The 21984-nt window shown below is 41.5% G+C and overlaps 4 protein-coding genes and 1 long non-coding RNA gene across 7 annotated transcripts; 2 read left to right on the forward strand and 3 right to left on the reverse strand.

Annotated features, from left to right (window-relative positions):
- Positions 1–1587: 1587 nt before the first annotated feature.
- Positions 1588–2311, reverse strand: LOC108028134 (V-type proton ATPase 16 kDa proteolipid subunit c). The gene has a single exon (XM_017099790.3). It carries the CDS (start codon positions 2214–2216, stop codon positions 1740–1742), a length of 477 nt encoding a protein of 158 aa, XP_016955279.1. The 5' UTR covers positions 2217–2311; the 3' UTR covers positions 1588–1739.
- A 2592-nt stretch (positions 2312–4903) lies between these two features.
- LOC108028140 (V-type proton ATPase 16 kDa proteolipid subunit c) lies at positions 4904–5677 on the reverse strand. Its single transcript, XM_017099796.3, has 2 exons — positions 5551–5677; positions 4904–5490 (listed from the first exon to the last, which is right to left on the reverse strand). The coding sequence occupies exon 2, from the start codon at positions 5475–5477 to the stop codon at positions 5001–5003; it is 477 nt and encodes a 158-aa protein (XP_016955285.1). The 5' UTR covers positions 5478–5490; positions 5551–5677; the 3' UTR covers positions 4904–5000.
- A 7891-nt stretch (positions 5678–13568) lies between these two features.
- On the forward strand, positions 13569–15958 carry LOC108028100 (probable fumarate hydratase, mitochondrial). Its single transcript, XM_017099747.3, has 3 exons — positions 13569–13812; positions 14395–15403; positions 15572–15958. The coding sequence occupies exons 1-3, from the start codon at positions 13669–13671 to the stop codon at positions 15829–15831; spliced, it is 1413 nt and encodes a 470-aa protein (XP_016955236.2). The 5' UTR covers positions 13569–13668; the 3' UTR covers positions 15832–15958.
- Positions 15959–18554: 2596 nt separating this feature from the next.
- LOC108028111 (uncharacterized) lies at positions 18555–19073 on the forward strand. Its single transcript, XR_006368504.2, has 2 exons — positions 18555–18632; positions 18691–19073. It is a non-coding gene; the product is annotated as an uncharacterized LOC108028111 (long non-coding RNA).
- A 922-nt stretch (positions 19074–19995) lies between these two features.
- Positions 19996–20828, reverse strand: LOC108028110 (uncharacterized). 3 transcript variants are annotated; one of them, XM_017099759.3, is made up of 3 exons: positions 20690–20828; positions 20534–20595; positions 19996–20408 (listed from the first exon to the last, which is right to left on the reverse strand). In XM_017099759.3, the coding sequence occupies exons 1-3, from the start codon at positions 20739–20741 to the stop codon at positions 20319–20321; spliced, it is 204 nt and encodes a 67-aa protein (XP_016955248.2). In that variant the 5' UTR covers positions 20742–20828; the 3' UTR covers positions 19996–20318. The 3 variants fall into 3 exon arrangements, with proteins under 3 accessions (XP_016955248.2, XP_016955247.2, XP_016955245.2); XM_017099758.3 differs by having other exon boundaries at positions 19996–20241; positions 20302–20595; XM_017099756.3 differs by having other exon boundaries at positions 19996–20595.
- Positions 20829–21984: the final 1156 nt, after the last annotated feature.

Raw genomic sequence — 21984 nt, forward strand, 5'->3', positions numbered from 1 at the left:
GCCGCAGAAAGACGAAAATGAAATTAGTCCATTGTGGGCAGATGTGCCTAAGAAGTCGAATCTTAGTTACTCTTGGAAGGGAAGATTTGTGTGTATTTTGCCTTTGTAAGATGGAAAATAGGTAATTTTTAGCGTTCTAGTAAAGGTTCTTCTTCCTGGCTTGCCTTACCGAACTGAATGATTAAAATAAAACGCTATTTACCTAGCAAGATAACAATAAATTCATCAAGAAATGCTTACCGAAAATCATCGCTATATAGCCACTGAGAACAAGCAACATTGGACTTCGAGTCATATAAAACTGATCACAATGATGGGGAGGCAAACGGCTGACAACGAGCAAGTTGCTCAATGAGTGTTGGCTGAATGGCTGGATGAATGACTGAATGAATAAAGATGCGAAATGGGGGGAAATGGGAAAATCTGTCAGGGACATTAAAATAAAGTCGAATGGCCTCTGGCCACCGCGCCCGCTGACCACAACTGATGTGTGAGGCTTTAATGGCAACCACATTTTCGGCAATAACAAATCGGAGTCCGTCGAGCATAGCCCGCACCAGCTCACAAATGGTCGCCCCACTGCCTCCAAGCATAGGTCCTTGCATTGATGTACGTTTGATGTACGACAGGCCGGCTACTTGATTTATATCTGATTTCGGTGGAGGTCATGCCGCATTTGTATAAGACTGATTCGGTTTCCCCTCACCATTACTCAAATAAACAAGAGTTTTCTATTCCTTGATGCTTCCTTTTTGGGGAATTAATTCGGGGATTGAAGAGAGAAATTTTTTGGAGTAGGCACGACTTTGAAAAGGTGCTCCGAATTTTGAATTGAGCGTGGATTTTAGATACTAGCTGGTATAAAATAAAGATGATCCCCAGCTTTATGCCCCCTCCCCAACATTGCTTCCCGAATACATATTTATTTTTGTTTGCAGCCATTTGCGCAAAGTGTTTGCACTTAATAAACCCATTTCGCTAAGCACTTTGTCAGTTGGCCGATGGGACGTGGGCAGGTTCTGGAGGGGGCGGAGCTGCTTCCGCTTTTGGGTCTTAGAACCGCCCACCCACTCCCCACGCACTCACTGTTATTTCAGCATTAAAAGTTCATTGAATGGCTGAGGAAGTGAAAACAATTATCTGCAGGAAGGTGAACCATAAATCCTCCGAATCCGTAAGTAAGTTGCAAATTTTCGTTTATTACTTTCGATGTCTGGGGCTCAAGGGATTTGCGGTTAAGTCGGATCGATATTTTGTGTTATCATATTTATTATGCAAACACACTCCGAATCGAAGGGAGTCCGCAAAATGTCACACGTGCGTTCACAAAACGTATTATTTGCCTGCGAATGAAATGTAAATTGAAACGCATACCTTGTTCATATCAACACCTCTCGACAGAAATTGGTTTTATTTCATCCCCACCGTTTGGTTTTATTGCTGTTCGATGGAATGGAGATGGTTCGCTTCAATTAACACAGCAACCCCACGACTTAGGTGTAGAATAAATGTATCCTAATCTTGAAAACGCCATGAATCAAACAAATTTCATAATATTTTTTGTTTTATCAAGTAAAGGCTGTTACATCAATAGTAAATCTTTATTTTTGAAATTCCCCGAAATTTAGTTAAGTTATAATGAGTTAGTTGCATTATTCGATATTAAAAATTAAACTTAGAAATCGGTGATTTTTTGAGCGGTTGAGTGATGGCAATGTGGCAAAAACAATTTAATCACCCTAAAGTTTGGTGTACAAGTAGATGGCCACGATGAGGCCGTACAGGGCCAGCACCTCGGCGAAGATCAGGATCAGGATCATGCCCACGAAGAGGCGGGGCTGCTCGGCGGTGCCCCGGACTCCGGCGTCCCCGGCGATTCCAATGGCTATTCCGGCCGTAAGTCCAGGCAGTCCCACGGACAAACCGGCTCCCAAATGCGCATAGCTCGTCTGCACCGTGTACTCGTCGCCGATCGATCCGGCTATCAGGACGGCAACCACCAGGCCGTAGATCGCAATGATCCCGGCCATCACGACGGGTATAATGGACTTCATGATCATTTCGGGCCGATTCACGGCCATACTGGCAATTCCAACCCCGGACACTGCTGTTCCGTAAGAAGCTCCAAGGGTTGTGAAAATAATCGCGATCGCAGCCCCCAAACATCCCAAGAAAATGGCGTAGGGTGCCTCTTCCTCCGCTGCAGCCGTGACCATCTTGCCTTCTCGAATCGGAGTTCTCCAACAACTATTATCACTTTCTAGAAGGGATTGAAGGAAATGACAAGGCTTTTGTTGACTGAAATCTCGGCACTAACAAATCAACTGACAGATAAATAAATTATAGCTGAGCGTTTTCTTGTTACTCCTTGATTTTCAATTTTTTTAATGGTCAAGAAAATAGACATCTATTGGTCGTGTATATAAGTTTAAAATTAAAAAGAAACGGTCAAAAACTTATATAGCTTACAACTTTAACGATCAAGATTAACTTTTCTTTACTAAAATTTCAATTTTTTATACCCTTGCAGAGGGTACAATGATTTCAGTCAGAAGTTTGCAACGCTGTGAAGGAGACGTTTCCGACCTCATAAAGTATAAATATTCTTGATCAGCGTGACAAGTCGAGTCGATCTAGCCATGTCCGTATGTCCGTCTGTCCGTTTCTACGCAAACTAGTCTCTCAGTTTTAAAGCTATCGGGCTGAAACTTTCCCAAAAGTCTTCTATTGCAGGTAGTATATAAGTCGGAACCAGCCGGATCGGACAACTATATCTTATAGCTCCCATAGGAACTATCGGGGAAAAAATTAAAAAATACCTTTCTAATAAATACCTTGGATATAACATTTTTAAATTAGTTCTGAATTTCGAATTAAATTTTATGAAAATCGGATGACTATATTATATAGCTCCTATAGGAACAATCAGAAAATTAGTGGTAAAATAATATTCAAAAATTATATCTTCGGTGTTTTTTAACTTATAACCTCTTACGCTTGGAAATAACATTTTTTATTTGATTTTGAATTTGAATAACATATAACCTTACATGCTTGAAAATAACATTTTTTAATTAGTTCTCAATTTCGAATTAAATTTGATTAAAATCGGACGACTATATAATATAGCTGTCATAGGAACGAACGGATAATTGGTGGGAAATGATGTGAAACAAATTATAGTTTTGGGGCTTTTTGACATATTATCTTAAAATGTTGGGAATATAAATTTTTATATTTTTAACAACGTCGAATTCAATTTAATAAAATTATTGATTATTTTTTATAACTGCAAGGGTATATAAACTTCGGCTTGCCGGTGTTAACTGCCTTTCTTGTTTTAATTAAAATTTGAAAAAATCTAATTTAATTTAAATTACCTTTTTTTTTTTGCTAAATAGCAATTTTTTAATAATTAAAGTTAATAGTAACATTTGAACCTTTGATTATCTCTTGTGTAAATGTACAAAGTTCTAATAAAGGCTCTCACTTCAAGTTAAAGGTCTTACACAATAAGAGTGCGGGATTAGCAACACATCCTCAGTACTATAGCTCGAATAAATCAAGGGTTAAAACCGATTGGCGTTAAAAGGCACTCGAGAAACTGGCAGTTCATCTTTCTAGAATTAGGAATACTCCCTTACATTGTTTGGTTGAACTTTGTTGTGTTTCACAACGACTTTGGTAAAATAGGGCTTATACATTTATGCACGTTTTTGTTGCCTACGTTGGGAAATGGAATGGTTACCCTCGTTCTTGGTATTGAAAATCGGAGCTGCTGTTGCTTATTCACTTTGGGAGGTTTTCCCCATGGCCTTCGACGCTTTTTGCGTTACCCTCCACTTGTTTCAATTAAACAAATTGGAAAATATGAGCCCGACTCGACTATCGAGCTTAAAAAGGCGACACTTTGGAAAGTCCCCACCTCAGCAATGCGTTTTCGCTTCCTTAAAATGGAAATTTGTTGCCACCGCCAGGGGAAGGGACGGAATTGTTTGCGGTGCCGGGGCTCCAAGTGCCCCCTTTTCGCCGGGGCGCTTTATTTGTGGCCCCAGCTCGGCTGCTTTGCATTTTGAATACATATTCCGCATATTCCTCGGGGGAGCTTGTTACTTTGTCGGTGGCTTTGCGTTCGTGAGATGTGATTGTTAAGTTGGCACAGATTTGTCACAGGCGGCTTTCGTCGCGAGTCGCGAGTCGCGAGGGGGGGAAGATTAGATTCCTGATTGCTCCTTGGAAAAGCACAGGTATGTGCAGTCGTGCTAAAATTCTATCATCTATTGGTGAAAACAGTGAAGGAGACTATTCTTATTCACACAAATAAAATACATTTTGGGCAGTTATATTTTTCATAACTTATGACACGGGTGTACATTATATTGGATGGTTATCGGATTTTTTAAAGAAGAACTCACTAGGAATTGTATTTAAAATTAACTATTTATTTGATTTTTTTTAAATACAAATTCCTTAGTTCGTAATTAGGGCCCCACCCTTAGAAAAAATCCAGTATTTCGTGCATTAGGTATTTTCTGTGTCAAAACTTCGCCAGACATGGAAAAAGAGACTTAATACAGCTTTCAAGCACGACTTTTCAAGATCAAAAATACTATGTTTGAGAACCTTTCGGTCTTCAATTAAGTGTGAATAATTATTAGGTAAGCACTTAAATTATAAAGTAAACACTTGCAGAATAAACAGTTGGGAATTATAAGAGCTAACCGATATTAAAATGTGTTAAATGTGAGAGTTTTTGAGTACGAACATTCTTAAATGGTAAGCATGATAAAGTTTTAAAAACGATTGTACTTGTTTTTAGCACGGTGTTTTTTTCCTAAGTGTAAATACCATAAGTTATCAACATTGCTGGATAGTCCCATCTAAAAAGTGTATTCTAAGGATATTACTTTTGTAATTTGTTATATTTTATGTTTGTCAGCAATTTTCTTTCGAAGCTGGCTTAAAAATGTTTTGGTTTTATTTTGCCATTTGAGCTGAGTCTACTTGGTGTATAGGTAAATGGCGACGATGAGACCATAGAGACCCAGGACCTCGGCGAAGATCAGGATCAGGATCATGCCCACGAAGAGGCGTGGCTGCTGGGCGGTGCCGCGCACTCCGGCGTCTCCGACGATGCCGATGGCAAAGCCCGCCGCCAGCCCGGCGAATCCCACGGAAAGCCCGGCGGCCAGGTGGATGTAGCCCTTGCGAATGGTGTAGTTGTCCGACAGCGACCCGGCGATCAGGACCGAGACAACCAGCCCGTAGATGGCTATGATGCCGGCCATCACCACGGGGATGATCGACTTCATGATCAGTTCGGGTCGCATCACGGCCATGGCGGCGATTCCGGTGCCCGACTTGGCCGTTCCGTACGCCGCTCCCAGGGCCGAGAAGATGATGGCCGATGCCGCCCCCATCGATCCGAAGAAGAACGAGTACGCCGGCCTGTCCTTCTCAGCAACTTCCTCAGGCATTTCGAGTGCGATTCTGCAGAGCAAATAATTGTGTGGTAATTGTGGAGTCAGCCGAAGCCTCAAAATTACTTACTGATTCGAATTACTAAATCTCCGATTTCTTGCAGTGCGTCTACTCGACGAATTTTCTATTCGACTGGTTGCTTTTGGACCTGCACAGTCCTACTGAAAATTCGTCGCCAACTTAAATCGGTTTTCAGGATCCAAAGTGAGGAAAAATTATTTAAATAATCATGAGGGGTATTCGATTTACATGGGGAAGAAAGGTTTATTTTCACATTTTCAAAAATAACTTTATAAAAACTAAGTTCTTTTTAAATTTGTCTAAGAGGACGCTTCAGAAATATCAAAAGTATAGTATAAAAAAGTATTTTTTAATTTTGACTTTTTTTTTAAGGTATTGACACATATATATATTTAATATATATAATGAACCAATTATATATGCAGTTCCAAGCTTAAAATCATTTATTTTTGGAATTTCAGATCTATAAAGATCCTAAAAAGAACTTTGCTATCTCGATTATTCCATTAAAAACTCCACAGCTTAATCGCACTTAAAAGGACCAGAGGTTTTCCATTAAAGATTTATGCTGCGTTGAGGGACTTAGCGTCGAAATCCTTTCTTCTTTTCAATCCGCAATCCTTTTGGGTCGTCGCATCCGGGTATCCGTGTATCCATTGTTGCCACTGCCGCTGCGCTCGGTTAGTTATTGTTTGGCCCGCTTTCTGCAACTATAAATCGTTTGTGTATTTTGTTGAGTGCGAGAATTTATCGCTGGAGCCGAATATGAGAAAGGAATCACATAAATACAAATAAATCAAAAGCACTTCGAATGCCAATACCAATGGCAGTACAAACAATCTTTTGCTCCTGCCTCGTAGAATGGGAAATTGAGAAATATAAATGGGCCGGCGTAGATGTGAGTGTGTGTGTGTGCAGTGGCTATAGGCAGGCTAGACTGTGCTGTGCGAAAATTGATGTCTTGCCTCATAAAAATAAGGCATCAGAGGAATCGCCCGAATGTGTTTTGTTGAAAGCAACATTGTAAATTTTATGACTTTTTTATGCGCTGAAATCTATAAATTATGTAAACTGACACTGACAGCTGTCAACCGGAGGCTCAGCGACAGCTCCAGTCGCACTCACAGGCCCACTCGGAGTCCACTTCCAGGCGCCAGTGCTGCCGGCGATCTTTAGCTTATAGTACATTGTTTGATTTCAGTTAGGAGAAGCATGTCACATATTAAAAAAAGGTTTTAATGGGAGCTATGTAACTACAATATTTTTGAAGTTTTCAAACCCGTTAAATATAGTTACAGTTTTATAATTTAATTCATAGTTACGGCACTGTGGCTTGGTAATTTTGGGAAAAATAAAAAAATAATTTCAAATTGAACTTTGAAATTTGAGTAAATATGTTGAAGGCGCTAGATAGTATATATTTTAGGTGAGGTAAATAGACTCAGTTAATTATAAATTATAATAAACACGCTGTGAACATTTTTAAATTAATTGTTGCATACTTCTGTGCGGAAGACTGCTATAACTATTTAAAGTGGTTAATTAATTTTTACTATTGCAATAAAAAACTCACAGCGTGAAAACAACAATGTTAATAATGGTTTAAATATTAAAAAGTAAACCAAGCAAAAACAAATACCAACACAACTATGTTAGAAAGTAAAGTATAATATTTCTGCATTGGTGAACTGGTAAAATCACCTTCTATGGTGTTTAAGAAACGCATTCGACTATGCTTTTAAGTCAGGCTTAAGTTAAAATGTATTTTAAACAAAATACTTTCCTAGCCAAATAAAACCTCGAAAATGAAAAATGTATTCCCATAGACGACCTTAAAGTCTGGATCTATCTCGAAAACCGCCGCCCTGGCAGCACTGGCACTTCGCCGGCAAGCGGAACGCTTGCAAGTGACACATGTGTCAAATGGTCGATGGGGAAGCGCACAAAATGTGCTATTCCCACCGCTGCCGCCTGGCTCCTTTGCAGCGAACGGCGCACCACTCCACACCCGACCCACCCGGCGCAGCCCCACCCGCCGCACCACGCACTACAGCGCCCGTCCCCGACCCACCCCATCTCACTCTGGCCAGAGCGAAATGATGGCTCGAGATGATTAAATGATTGCGAGCGGCAATAAAAAGTGTATGCCTCGAATTATTGCTAATATATATTTTCTGTTTTATGCCCTGTTTGATTTTCTCCAGGCTCCCTGACAGAGCCGACTCTTTTACGTCCCTGACTTACCCTCTGCTCCATGGCTATTCTGATTTGTGTGAATCATCCAGGGTGGTATCAGATGGGGAATGAAATATTCCCTGACTTCGCAAGTTTTAAAAACCATAATGAGATGCGCTTGGCATGCAGTTGCATAGGTTAACAGTCAGACGAGCCCCGTTCGTCACCCGTTTTCCCGACTTTTCGCTCACTGTAGGAAGGTAATCGGAAGTTCCTGCCAATGCGCCGTAAATGAGGGGCCGTGGGTTTTCCCGGGAAAGCAGGCGGCCCCAACATAACTAGCGAAAGAAATTAACCGAAAATAAATTAACCGGAGGCCCCGACCCCAAGGGGGCTGAAAGGGTTCCTCAGTTCCGACTCCACCGGGCCCGGGGTGTCAACCGCTCCGCTCCGGTTGCCGTCTCTTCCGCCGCGACGGGCATGGATACGGATGGGGCTGGCTGAGCGACTGTGTGTGACTTTCGGAATCCCAAATGGGTTTTCAACATGCAATTTTTATTATTGACTGCTGGCTGTCGGTGGCCGGTTGTCGTGCCAGCGCGCTGCTTCTCAGTGTTTTCCGCCCGGCGAATCGTGAAAATGTCATTACTGTCAATCAAGTCGGCCAAGGGTTTTCCCCGAAACCGGGAACCCCGAAGCCTCTCAGTCCAGCCCAGTGACAAATTGAAAGGTCCGTTTAAAATCAATGCGCTTTCGTCATGACGCAGCCATCCTAGCTTTCATTTGTGTTAACAGCAGAGTATTTCAAAAAATGTAATTAAAACCTTTGAAATTTACGTGTTCGATATGCACTATATTAAATGTCAAAAATTCTATTGATTTTGGAATCTAATAATCTACGTAATCAGGTGAAAATCACATGGAGGTACCAAAGTGGTATCAAAAGGTAGGCAGTTTCAGCTCCGCTTTTTAATCAAACTTAAATTGCAATATTCTCGGCTATGGGCTGTACGAGCAGGACTTAACCGGGAGTTTTTTAACACTCATAATGTCAATCTCTGGGATGAACATGTCCCAATACAACTCGCAAAGGAGTGTGATTTTGAGGACTTATTCTGTGCATAATGTCCCGGGACCGACGGGAGCATTGGCTTGCGTGATGTGCGTCAATTCCGACGTGCTGACAAGGAGGGGAAGGAAGCCACCAGCAGGGAGCCAGGATGGAGGACTGAAATCGCCGGAGGAGTGATTGCCAACATGCATCGCCGACATTGGCGTGCCAAATGTAACGATTTAGGCATTAGGCAGAGCTTGTTGAATTCCGGAGCCGCGTTCAACCGCTCGAACGGGCGGGCGGACAGTGGCTGATATATCTTTTATTATGTAGTTCTGTGTCATCGTAAAAATCGCCGGCTATTACTTGATTGTCCTTCATGGGAGCCATAAAGCCGTTGGCGGCCTTTGGCCCATTGTAAAATGATTTACTCGCCTGCGCCCCCTTCATTTGTGGCGGGCAATCGCTTGGAGCTCGTTCCATTTCCCAGTCACTCATTTTTTATGGTTCGCCTTTTTTACGGTCTTTCACAGTTTAACGACGCATCACTGGCACACTAACCGGAGTCGGAATTAGAACTCGTTCTGATGAAATCTATCTTTTTGTCCTTTAAGGAGCCATTCATGTATAGTATGGTCTTCAACAGCCTATGCTAGGCGCTCTTGCTTTGGCTTCTGTTTTCGTAGAAATATTTAGGTTTGGTATCTTCCCCACGCACAAATAAAACTCTTTGGTAAAGTATGGTTATTTAAAAACTACTCGTAGAGTAAAGGGTATACTTGATGAGACAAAAAGTATGTAACAGGTAGGAGAGAGTGTTCCCGACCTTAACCAGTATAAATCTGTTTGTGAATAAGCACTATAAAGCGAAGCACAGTTCGCAAAATATTACATTCTTTGTCGCAGTACACAATCTTCTTCAGAGCATATAGCTACATTTAACACCCCATATCAAGTATTATTCCCGGAGCCTACTATTTTATGCCCAATGTCTTCCATTTAACTAATTTATTTATAGGATTAAAAATCCAAGGAAAATATTGGTCGTGCGGTATTAACGTATAAAGAAAATAAATTGAAGATTTTTCTGAATTCATGCGGAAAGAATTCAAATATATTTACATCATTAATTGATTTTCTAGCTCTTACACATTGGATCCCATAATTTCACATATTTATTGTTAAATGCATTTTAGTTACCAGGCAGGTTACCAGGCTATAACAAAAAGATATGGCTGAAACTGAATGAGGTGCCGACTGGCCAGCAGGCTGACTGATGTTTTGGCGAAATATGTGGCCTCCAATATCAAGGCGACCTTATAACCAGGCCCGGAACAATGGCCTCAAAGCTCTTCTCATTTTCGCCGGCGGCATATTAAAATTGATTACTGCAGCCCAGCCCAACATAAAACAGATCCAGACAGAAGACCAAACGCCAGACCGCACCCGCCGAGCCATCTAGAGTTGGGCGGGGGCAGACCCATAACGTGACAGCAGCCCATTCGCTGGCGACAAGTTGGCCATTTGGGTTATGTGGTGCGTAGGAAATTACTAGGTTGCCTGCGCCACGAACGCGAGATTACTTTGGCTATCCAAAGGATACGGACCGCACACACGATTTGATAGTTGTGTTCTACGACAAGTTGAGGTGGCATTTTCTGGGGCCTGAACCATGATGTGGTGACGTTCGGTTGAAGCCCATAAGTTATGTGATGTAACGAACGAATATGAAAGAAATGTTTCTAGTGTGCGGCACATCTAGCTACATTTTCGGCAGCACCTACAAAGCAGACCGAAACTAACTGAAAGAGTTGCGTGAACTTCGAGTGCAGGATAAACAGGACCCAGGTGGTGCGAGTGCCTGCGAGCGCTCGGAGCCAACACAATTCAATTTAACTTTTTCATTTCTTCGCCAGGCTCTGTTACTTTCATTTCCCTTTTTATTTGGCTTGGTGGGCGCCGGGTCGTGCGCAAGTGTGATGTGTGTATGCCATGCCGATTTCCTCGGCAGGCAGGGTCCCCTCCGAAATTAAAATGTCCCTTATGCACGAGAGACTTCTGATGGAACGAGCCGAAATGAAATGAAAGCTAACGGCCTGGAAGTCAACCCACAACCAAGGGACGACTCCGCCGGAGGCGTCTGTCCGCGTGCGAGTACGGGCCAAGTACCTACCTATCCGCACACGCGGAGTCGCATTCAGACCATGTCCCCGAGTGTGGCAAGCTCCCTGGCTGCTATGGCCGACTGTCACGAGCCATGTGTATATTAGCCCAACCATGCGCCAGGCGAGTCGAGGATAAGCCTGTCCGGTTGACCCGAATCCCTCAAAGCGTTCTATTGGATGAACGAGGTGTTTCTAAGAGACCAAGTTATCAACTCGCGAGAATCGCTCTGTGCGAACCAAAACCCTGAAAACCACATCCTGGGAAGTATCCTGTCCGACGAGTCCAACTGCAGTTGTAGGTGGACCACGGGGCAGCACGAAACTCTACCCAAATCCACATGTCCGACATGGAAGCACGAGTAGCCGGCCAACATCTTGAGCGAAGAGAATTGGGGAAAGTGGAAGACGCCTCCGCCTCGTTTCATTTGCAGGCAGGCGGGCCATAAATCTCCGTAAAGTAGCGCCCAGTGGGCCGCTGAGAGGGGCCCAGGAAGCGGCCACGGAACTTGAAATCACATTCGCAAAAAATAATTAATATTTATTACCCGAGAATGAAGTATTATCAAATTGCATAATTGCTGTGTTTCTCATTCGACACGACAGGCGGACAGGCCGGGCGGAGACCCCAGAAGGGAGCTCCCTGCTTCCCGGGTCGGTTCCCCGATCCTGGGTGGCCACCCGCACGGCGCCCTCCAGAAGTCCAAGAACAAGCCGGGGACTGCCTGCGAAGTGTGTACGATGTGTTCCACACTGGCCGAAACGATCGTGTGCTGAGTAATGCACTGCACAAAGTACTTTCTACGCCAGTGAGAATTTTGGTTATCAGAAGCAGATCCTACTTATGTACACAACGCACATTGTATTATAAATTTAGAAGGGGCAAACACAAAAATAGCAAATAAACAAAGCATGGGCATATGTACTATTACATGAGACAGAGGGTTCTCGGGGTCCACGGGGACACCCAGATCTGGATACCCCAACTATTGGACGTTTCTCCCAGTGGTCGAATACGTCCCGGACTCGGTCTGCCGGCTACTTGCGCGCAAATTGCTACTCTCGTCCACTGCTCGGTCCGAAAAACTTTTTGATATATGAATTAAGTTTCCTTCGGGTCTCTGTGTGCGTTTGCTTGGCGAGTTTGCAGCGGCTGTGGGGCGCTGAGACGTTTTGGATTTACGTTGTAATTACAGGATTTGGATTCCTCCGTTGGCCAGAGTCCACTGGCGGCCCCCGGGTCGCTTGAAGGTTATTTATTATGACATGTTATTTGGGTTTCATTTCAAAAACTTGATTGGACACTTTAGACTGCCGTTGCAGCGGAAGCATTGCGTGCCCATGTGTTGTTCGCCAATGGAGAGCACGGCAGTGGCTGAGGAAACCGCAGGAACATGGCCAGAACGGTAGTCGAAATCGGTGGAGGTGGAGCTGGAGGGCCCTTGGATTCTTCGTGTGCCCGGGTGTGAAGTTTGAGGCGGCCGGAATACACGCGATTCACCACGGGGTCAACGGTTACCCTCAGACCCGCCCGGATAAATGAAGAAGGAATATCTTGTAATCCAGCCTTTGGTACAGCGGCGTCTTAGGAGCAGACATAAGGCCCAGGTGAGTGCCTCCAAGTAGAGCCATGACAAGACCCATTCAAAAAATCAGCATGATGTGCATGATTTACGGTCTTTGGTCAGACCATGTGAGAGGAGAAAAGCGAAATCCGAACGTGAATTCATTTAAATAATTAAACCACGATTCCATGACCCTAGAGCCGGCGAGTTAATAGCTCTCAAATTATACCAACTTGTATGACGGGCAGGAAGAATAGAATCTAGCGCTTCGCAGCGGAGTGAGGAAGAGCAATAATTAAAACGAACGAAATTAATTTGTTCCACTTCAGCCACCCGCCGTACAATGATAAGACGTTTTTACCCGAGGTCGGTTGTCGGTTAAGTCTGGCCAGGTTGTCTAGGCCATGGCCCAAGCCCGAAACTAGTGCCTCGCCAAACCTCATAATATAACGCACCTTCGCAGAGAGCCAGCCAAATGCTGGTCAGAGGAATCCGACAAAGGCAATCTACACACGCTTCCATCAATCGGCTAGACCGAAACAAAGGTGATTTATCTCAAGTGCCACTGAGAAAATCTACATATCACTTGGAGTAAAAATGTTTTAATTAGCTGTAAAGCAGTAATCTTATTTCCAAAACCTTTTTTAAGTTAATGTGGTTAATATATTGCCATTAGTGGTATGTATGTAAGGTATGTATTAGATTTTTTCGAGTGTAAGAAATACAAGTCAGTGATGACGATCGAAAAAACATAGGAAGCCGGACAACCATTCTGACCCAGAGAGTAAAATGGGATCCGACCCACCTACATCTACAAGGAGATAGTGCAACACTTTCATCACTTACCCCAATCGATGTCAAGCGATAGGGTTTTGTGCCCTAACTAGCTCGATTCCATCTTCTTGACTGTCATCCGTATCGAAAAGCCACATAGAAAATAGTTCGGAAAAAGCAAATGGGGTGATTTCAAATATATTATTTTTAATTTTCTATATTTGTATAAGTACTTGTGTGTTTCCGTTTTTTAAACGCATTAAAAATCCATTCTTTTGGGAATAGATGATTCAGAGTCTTACTTCACCTTATTGTGTCATTTTTGAACTACATAAACGCCAGCCCTTGTATTTCTCTGTCACAATAAAGTGTTCCTGCTCGACGTCAGAGTATATTTTTTGATTGCCTGTCAAACACAACATTTAAGAGCACCAGGATGAGCTCCAGCAAGAAGGTTGAGACTCGCCAAGAGAACGACACCCTGGGGCCCATGGAGGTGCCCATGGATCGCTACTACGGCGCACAGACCATGCGCTGCCTTCTCAACTTCCGGATCGGCGGGGAGGAGGAGCGAATGCCGGTAAAGATAAATTTAAGAAGGAAATAAGCTTGAGTTTCAGTAGAGAAAATGAAAGTGCAACAGGTACAATTATTTTTTAAACATTTCTGGTAAATATAATGACTCAACGATTCCATTTAAATATTTTAAAACATATAAATACTACATTTTATAATTAGCTAAGCTGAAGAATTTTAAATGTGATTTTAATATTAAATGTTAAATGAGAAAAAGCTAGAAAGTTAGAAAGCTAGAAAGCTAGAATCTACGATGCGAGTGTGCATATTGTGAAGGATGCAACTGCGTTGTTGTTTGTATCGCCCTTTCATTTTTCTCCCTTAAGCTGAGTACAAGGTATCTGTTGGTTGAGGCCTTCGACTATAGATTTCTCTCTTGTTAAGTGTAGAAAAATATTTAAGTTACCTTTTACCAAGCACACGTATAAAGTAAATATAACTAGCATCCGGTGGAAATATTGAAAAATCAAATAATGCAATCTAAATTCGAGTACGAAATTTTGAATTTGATGTGCCCATTGTTGTTTCTAGCAGTGTAGTTAACTTATTAAGCCCAAATAACTCCCGACCTGTTTACCGAGTTCAGCGCCAAGTAGTCCAGGCCATGGGCATTTTGAAGAAGGCGGCCGCCGAAACCAACCAGGAATTCGGACTGGACCCCAAGCTGAGTACGGCCATATCGAACGCGGCCGACGATGTGATCTCCGGAAAGCTCTACGACGAGGGCCACTTCCCGCTGCCCATCTGGCAGACGGGATCCGGAACCCAGAGCAACATGAACACCAACGAGGTGATCGGCAACCGGGCCATCGAGCTCCTGGGCGGGCGAATCGGCTCCAAGGACCCGGTGCACCCCAACGACCATGTGAACAAGTCGCAGAGCTCCAACGACACCTTTCCCTCGGCCATTCACATTGCGGTGGCCTCCGCCTTGACCAAGGATCTCCGGCCGGCGGTCACTGCGCTGCGGGACTCGCTGCAGGCCAAGTCCGTTGAGTGGAAGGACATCGTCAAGATCGGACGCACCCACACGCAGGACGCAGTGCCGCTGTCGCTGGGCCAGGAGTTCAGCGGCTATGCCCAGCAGCTGACCAACGGGCTGCAGCGGATCGAGGCGGTCCTGCCGCGGGTCTATCAACTGGCCTTGGGCGGTACCGCGGTGGGCACCGGACTGAACACGCGCCGGGGATTCGCCGAGAAGTGCGTCAAGCGGATCGGCCAGCTCAGCGGACTGCCCTTCGTGGTGGCCCCCAACTTTTTCGAGGCCCTGGCCAGCCGGGACGCCATGGTCGAGGTGCACGGGGCCCTCAACGTCTTGGCCGTGAGCCTGATGAAGGTCAGCAATGACATACGGTTCCTGGGATCCGGACCGCGCTGCGGGCTGGGCGAGCTCCTGCTGCCGGAGAACGAGCCGGGCAGCTCCATTATGCCCGGGAAGGTGAACCCCACCCAGTGCGAGGCCATGACCATGATCTGCGCCCAGGTGATGGGCAACCACGTTGCCGTCACCGTCGGCGGCGCCACCGGGCACTTCGAGCTGAATGTCTTTAAGCCTTTGATCGCCTCCAATGTGCTCCGCTCTATCAAGCTGCTGGGTAAGTTTGTCCACACTCGACAAGAAAAGCCCGCATGGGGACAAACGACGATCGGACAGGGAGACAGACGGACAAGGTGATGCTGAACCCTTCTGCAAGGGTTTAAAAACCAGTGTGAAAGAAATATTGTAGGAAACTACGTAACATGTGTGGGTTTCCTATTTCCAGCGGATGGGTGCACCAGCTTCAACTGCAACTGCGTCAAGGGCATTAAGGCCAACAAGGAGAAACTGGCCAAGATCGTGAACGAGTCGCTAATGCTAGTCACGGCCCTCAACCCTCACATTGGCTACGACAAGTCGGCTCAGATCGCCAAGGCGGCCCACAAGAATGGCACCACGCTGAAGGAGGAGGCCCTAAAAGCTGGCGTATCGGAGAAGGACTTCAACGACTGGGTGCGCCCCGAAAAAATGCTGGGTCCTTCCTAGACTCCGCCTCAGAGTTATTGTTCCCCTTTGTCACACATTTCACAAATTCCATGTTTAAAAATGTGATCCCAGGAGTGCCATTAAAATGGTCAAGTGGCCAGCCGCTTTGCCAAATTTTGAACTATTATTTACTCGCCTTACTTATCTTTTGCCCTTGCAATGTTATTCACAAAATAATAATCATGTTAAATTCTTAAATTTCATACAAAATTCGGTTCTCAAAAACAATTTATTTAGGCTTACAATGCAAATTTACATTGTTTTAAGATTGTATCTGTAGCTTCTAAGCGATTTGATGTTTCCAACCGTATTTCTTCGACCAAATCTTATTTAATGAACTCGGAATATAATGGAACAATATCCATTTGGTGTGTTTAGTTTTCAAAATATAAATACGTTTATTTAAAAATATATTCTGTGCCTACCAATCCCCCAAGGCAGAAGGAAATGGTATATGTGAAAGATACCTCTAAACCAAGTTGTCTTGAGTTTCTCGGGATGGGCCTAATTAAGGCAAATTTAAAGGGTTTCTTGACCGCCACCGGCTGAATGAGGGCAATATAATTGGGTTGAGGCAAGGGTCACCCTTTCGTCAAGGGAAGGAAATCAAAATATTTGAATGATACACAAACTAATACTTTGAAACAAAATAACAAACGAAACTAAAATGGCTCGCCCCTCGAGGGGGACGTGAAATACTCCAGTCGCCTGCCACAGACATTAGGTGAAAATTGGATTCCTTGCGTTTGGCATTTTCTTTTCTCTTTTCTTCCAACTCTTTTTCTTTGAGTGGGTAGGATAGAGTCTTCAGTACTTGAAGCGGGTGCAACTACTATTATTATGCTAATTTTTGCTTGCAATACATGCGTGTGCTCCACCCTCTGAACTGCTTTCTCATTGTTTATATTCATTTGCAATTTGAATGAGGGTATTCCCCTCTCCCTACGCCAGTATTATGTCCTCGGTCCCGGCAATAATGAGAGACAATTGAAATGTCAATAGCATGCAATTGTCTAGAATTAAATCCCAGGTAAACGCTGCCGTATCCGAATCCAACAGTTTCGTAGAGTCAGGAGCACGATTACTCGAAATTCAAGCGGGAAACTACTCGACACATTTTATATTGTGCTTTCAGATAAATATAAAAGGTAGAACGCTATAGTCGAGTGCCTCAACTATCCCGTAACAAGCTGCTGAATCAAACACGCGCTGCGCAGGAAGCCCAGGAATTTGCATGCCAAGTCCCACGCCTCTAGCTTTTATAGTTTCCGAGATTTCAGCGTTCATACGGACAGACGCACCTGGCTAGATCGACTCGGCTAGTGATCTTGATCGAGTGTATAAATATTATTTCCGACGAATCCAGTATACCCTTTGAGTAACGGGTGTAACTAATGTATTCAAAGAATAAAATCTTTCAAGTACTATATTTAGAGCTCATGCACAACTGTTTCAAACTATACTAAAGACGGCAGTCCACGTAGTGATGAAGCGCACGAGGCGAATACTATATATACACTAAGAAATTAAAACCTACAGTAATCGTCCGCTTGTTTAGAGTGATAGATCAATCAAAAGAAATTGCAAAAAATAAAATAAATTCATGGTTTAATGGTTTGAGAAAAAAAGTGAAGTAAATGTAAAACTTAAAATTTGAAAAATTTGATCTTTTGGGGCCGATGGGATAATTACCCACGACTATCAACCTAGTTGTATTCTGAATTAAAATAGGACGCTTCGTTCAAAAGTATTACGCAGAACAAGATTTTCTGGGTCCTCTCAAAATGAAAATTATGTTTTGTTTGCCAATTTGCTGAATATTTAATATGATGTTAAATAGGTCAATATAAGAAACATTGTTTATAACACTTTTGGAAAAAAACTAGCTAGTTTGTAAAAGAAGCCGTTTTAAAGTTATTAACCAACAAAATTTGCCAAATTTACCAGTTCAGAGCATTCTACACTGCCTGAGCATTGACAGTATACTGAATAAATACTTTTTCTTAATTGGTTTGCATTCGGTTTATGAAAATTGTACAGCTAAACACAATTGTACAGCTAAAAAATTTAGAAAATTTATTTACTTAGTAGTTGGTATAATACATTTTCGTCACAAAAGTTGATATCAGAACATTTGTTTGCTGTAGGTGCGATCGTCACTAGATTTCTACCTCTTGCAGAGGTATTAATTTATCAAATACATATTTATTAAATTTATTTATATATTCGTGATCGGGATCAATAGTCGAGTAAATATAACCATGTCCGTCTGACCGTCAGATGGCTGTGATCTCGGTAACTATGACAGCTAGAGTGATTTAGATTTCTTAGCTTCATAAGCAGTGCAAAATGTTGCTAAAAACCATTTCATTTTATTACGGTTGTCGATGATGTTTAAAAACTAAAAACCACTGTATATAGCAATATCTGCCAAATAACGTAACAGCTAGTAAATAAAAGTGAAAAGGCTATAATAGAATAAAATTTAAGCATCCACATAATTATGTTGAGGCTGGCTAATTAAGTAACGGATATCTTAGTCTCTACTACAGCGTTCTCCCTAGTTATATTTACTGCACTGCAAATTCTTCAGCTAGCACGGTAGATAATGTTTTACGGTCGACTATTTTTGCTCACCTTTGGGTCCAAGTAATAATTTAAATTATATAACCGTGAAAAATGAGAGCTGTTAACCTACCTTTTTGTTAGTATGTATCACATCATTTCGCTCTTTCATTGAAGATGGTATACGCCGTAGCAATAGTAGCAATTGCGTTAAGTGTCCAACTTGGTATCTGTGGGTAAGGACGATTTCGTTTTTTAATTCCTATTACGTTTTTTTATCGACGATATTACTAGCTTTTTACCGCAATTCGAATGTGGCGAACGTATACTGTCAGAGTTACCGATAGATTTCGAGAAAATAGACCAATGCCCGGACAATTCCTTTAAGCTAGACTATCTTATGTTGTTACTAAGTAAAACGGTTGCTTATGAGAACTTGCATTGGTTTTTGGAAGCAATAAGCAATCCCGTCAAAGTAGGTATACCAGCCGAACATTACAATTGCTACTGGGATGCGCTATCAGAAATACAAGAACGTTTATTCGAGCTATTTGTTGCTCGCTTAGAATGTGAGAACTTATAACATAAAAACATGTTTACAATATTCTTGAAGCAAAATATATAAGTATTATAATCGATTATGCTTTTGGAAAATAAAGTAAGTTTATTAAAGAACATTATAGGTAATTCCGCGGCAATATTCCACTTGGCCACTAAAATGGTTTGAGAGCTTTTTAAGAGCAACCAAATGGTATTTATTTTCTTTAGCACTTAGACTGAAATTCTTCTAAATAATTCTAAATTTGCTATTGGTCATGTATGGCCAAATAAAATCCATTATTTCGAGTCTTTAAAAGTCATTAGGTGCAGATTTCTCTTCCTAGCTTATACGCCTACTTTAAAAAACGGTATTGCATAATCAGACTTAAGTCGAAAACGGTGAAAATTTGAATAATATTGAGTAAAGTAAACACTAGAGTTTATATTTACTATTAGTTTGAAAGTACTCAAATGATAGTTTAGTTTCTCCAAGAGAAGGTTTTTGAAAATGTATATTTCCTATTGTAAAATAATTTTCCTTTGAAAACCAAAACGTTGTGTTTTCCGTTTTTTCTTGAATTTTTAGAAGTTAAAAAAATTCATTTTTAAAAGCAAAATATTTTTATATGAGATCGGTTTCTTGGCCAAATTCGATATTATTTCATCAAAATATATAAACAATTTAGGCTTTCATTTTTAAAATGGATTTTATAACATTTTTCGATTTCTTGAATTTCTTCATACCTTGTTTGTTAAAGCAACATATTAATATCGTCGATATTTTAAATTGATACTTTCCAATATCATGATGATATTTTTTCAGGACACTAATATCATCCGTACGATATTTGTCAAAAATTCTGCAGCCCTAATATGTTTATACTGTTATGGGGTCGAAAACGTCTCCTTTTGCAAGGGTATAAAAAATGGTGGGAGCGGGGTGGATATGGAACGTGCCATATAACAAATTTGTAAAATATGCAAAGGCTTTAAAACATTGGCTTACTCAAGTTAATTTCCGTTTTCGATTATATTCTAGTGAGGAATTCAAAATATAGCTTATGGACAGGAAGTGATTAAAATGTTTAATTTATAAGTGCTAACAAAGCTAGCAACGTAATTTTTACAATGTTCAGAAATATTTTATATTTATATGTGTATCAAATTTATCCCACACATCATACATACATTTTAAAGATCTACCCATAATGGTGTTTAACGTTTTAAAAAATTTGAAGAATAGAGTTCTATAAGCCTTATTTTCCGGTTGTACGCCTTCGTATCGCAACATAGCCTCGATTTCTTCTAAAATCATGGAAAATATGCCTTCAGAGGATTTAATTAAGCTCTGTACACCGCCTTTACCACTCTTCTCTAGGCTTTCATGTGCTCTTAAGGCGTCGGAAATACGCTTCCATATACTTTTCAGGCGACGTTGTGCGTCCCGGAATTCTGCTTCGAGATGTTGGGGCCTGTAAATTATTTTCTTATGACCGATATCGATTTCTTTTTTTAACTTCTCTATTTTTTGGAATATTGTTGTTAAGCAACATATTTTGTAAACTCGTGTATCATTACTGTATTCTATGAACTTTACCATCCAAGGGTTAAATTTCATGTCATCAGTAATATCTCTAGGGTGTTTCAACAAAAATTCATCTAGAAATAAAATAAAAATTAAATAGATTATGATCATGTAATCGGAAGTAGAAACAAAATCAGGCTTTCATGAATTAATAAAGTTGTTACTTACCTGAAGAAGATTCATAAACGACCAAAAATAAGAAAACCAAAACGATCTTCATTGCTGCTAGCAGTTCAAAGCAGAACTGGATCTGCTTATCTTTGGGAACCCTCTTTTGGAGTCATGGTAATTTTACGCATGATTCGTTCTATAAATGAGGAATTTTGCATCAGGTGCTGATTAAATAAGTTATTTACATAAGTTAAGTTATAGAAATAACTAAGAAACTTAATCATTTAAATATCTTTTTAGTTCTAGATATCACGGAATTTCATGGATCCATAGTCTGGAAACATTGTATGATAAGTGCGTATCTCAGAGTTGGATCGTTCTTTAGTTGGGCACTTATTATCCTTTAAAGATACGAATTAAAATATAGCGTTACCTAAATGTACACTTCAAATAAATGTTTGGGGTCGCATTGTAAATATATTTTATTTTTTTTAGTCTCGATGCGAGACTTATAATTTCTTCTTTAGCTTTTTTTTTTTACATTTATTGGAGGGTTGTTACGTAATTTACTAAGTTCCTACTAAATACGGACGTACAATCATTATTTATTAAGTCTATTTTTTAAAGATTTTAGACATTTTCGGCGAGCTTATAATTATTAACCAGAAGATCAATACAAATGTTAATTAAAAATTTAATTTCCAAAATAGGGGCTTGCGATGCGAAATATAATATTTAGAATCTACATGCCTTATCCCAATTTTCTATTTATTTACATAGTTTTGCAGATAACAGCGTTCAAGGGATAGATCGACTCGGCTAGTAATCCTACTTTATAGGGTCGGAAATGCTTATTTCTACGAATCTAGTACATCCTTTCCCTCCACGAGTTTCGGGTGTAACATCAAAGAACATATTCAGTATGGTACTTTTATACCCATTACTCGTATACTAGATTCGTCGGAAAGTATGTAACAGGTAGAAGGAAGCGGTTCCGACCCCATAAAGTATATATATATTCTTGATCGGGATCTCTAGCCAAGACGATCTAGCTATGTCCGTCGGTCCGTATGAACGCTGAGATCTCGGAAACTATAAGAGTTAGAACAGGCATACTTGGCATGCAGATTCCTGGCCTTCCTGCGCACCGCAAGCCCTAAAATATCGCTTTGCTGGTGATATGTCTTTATTTCCCATTTGCTGCCTTAAGCTGAGTAACGGGTATCGGATAGTCGGGTCACTCGACTATAGCGTTCTTCCTTGGTCTGTTTTTAAAAGGTTGATTTGTAGCTCCGATTTGAATTTGTATAATTTATAAGTATCTACTAACACAATGTTTTTGTATAGAATCT

Source organism: Drosophila biarmipes, chromosome 3L, assembly GCF_025231255.1.
Source record: "Drosophila biarmipes strain raj3 chromosome 3L, RU_DBia_V1.1, whole genome shotgun sequence".
Classification (NCBI taxonomy): domain Eukaryota; kingdom Metazoa; phylum Arthropoda; class Insecta; order Diptera; family Drosophilidae; genus Drosophila; species Drosophila biarmipes.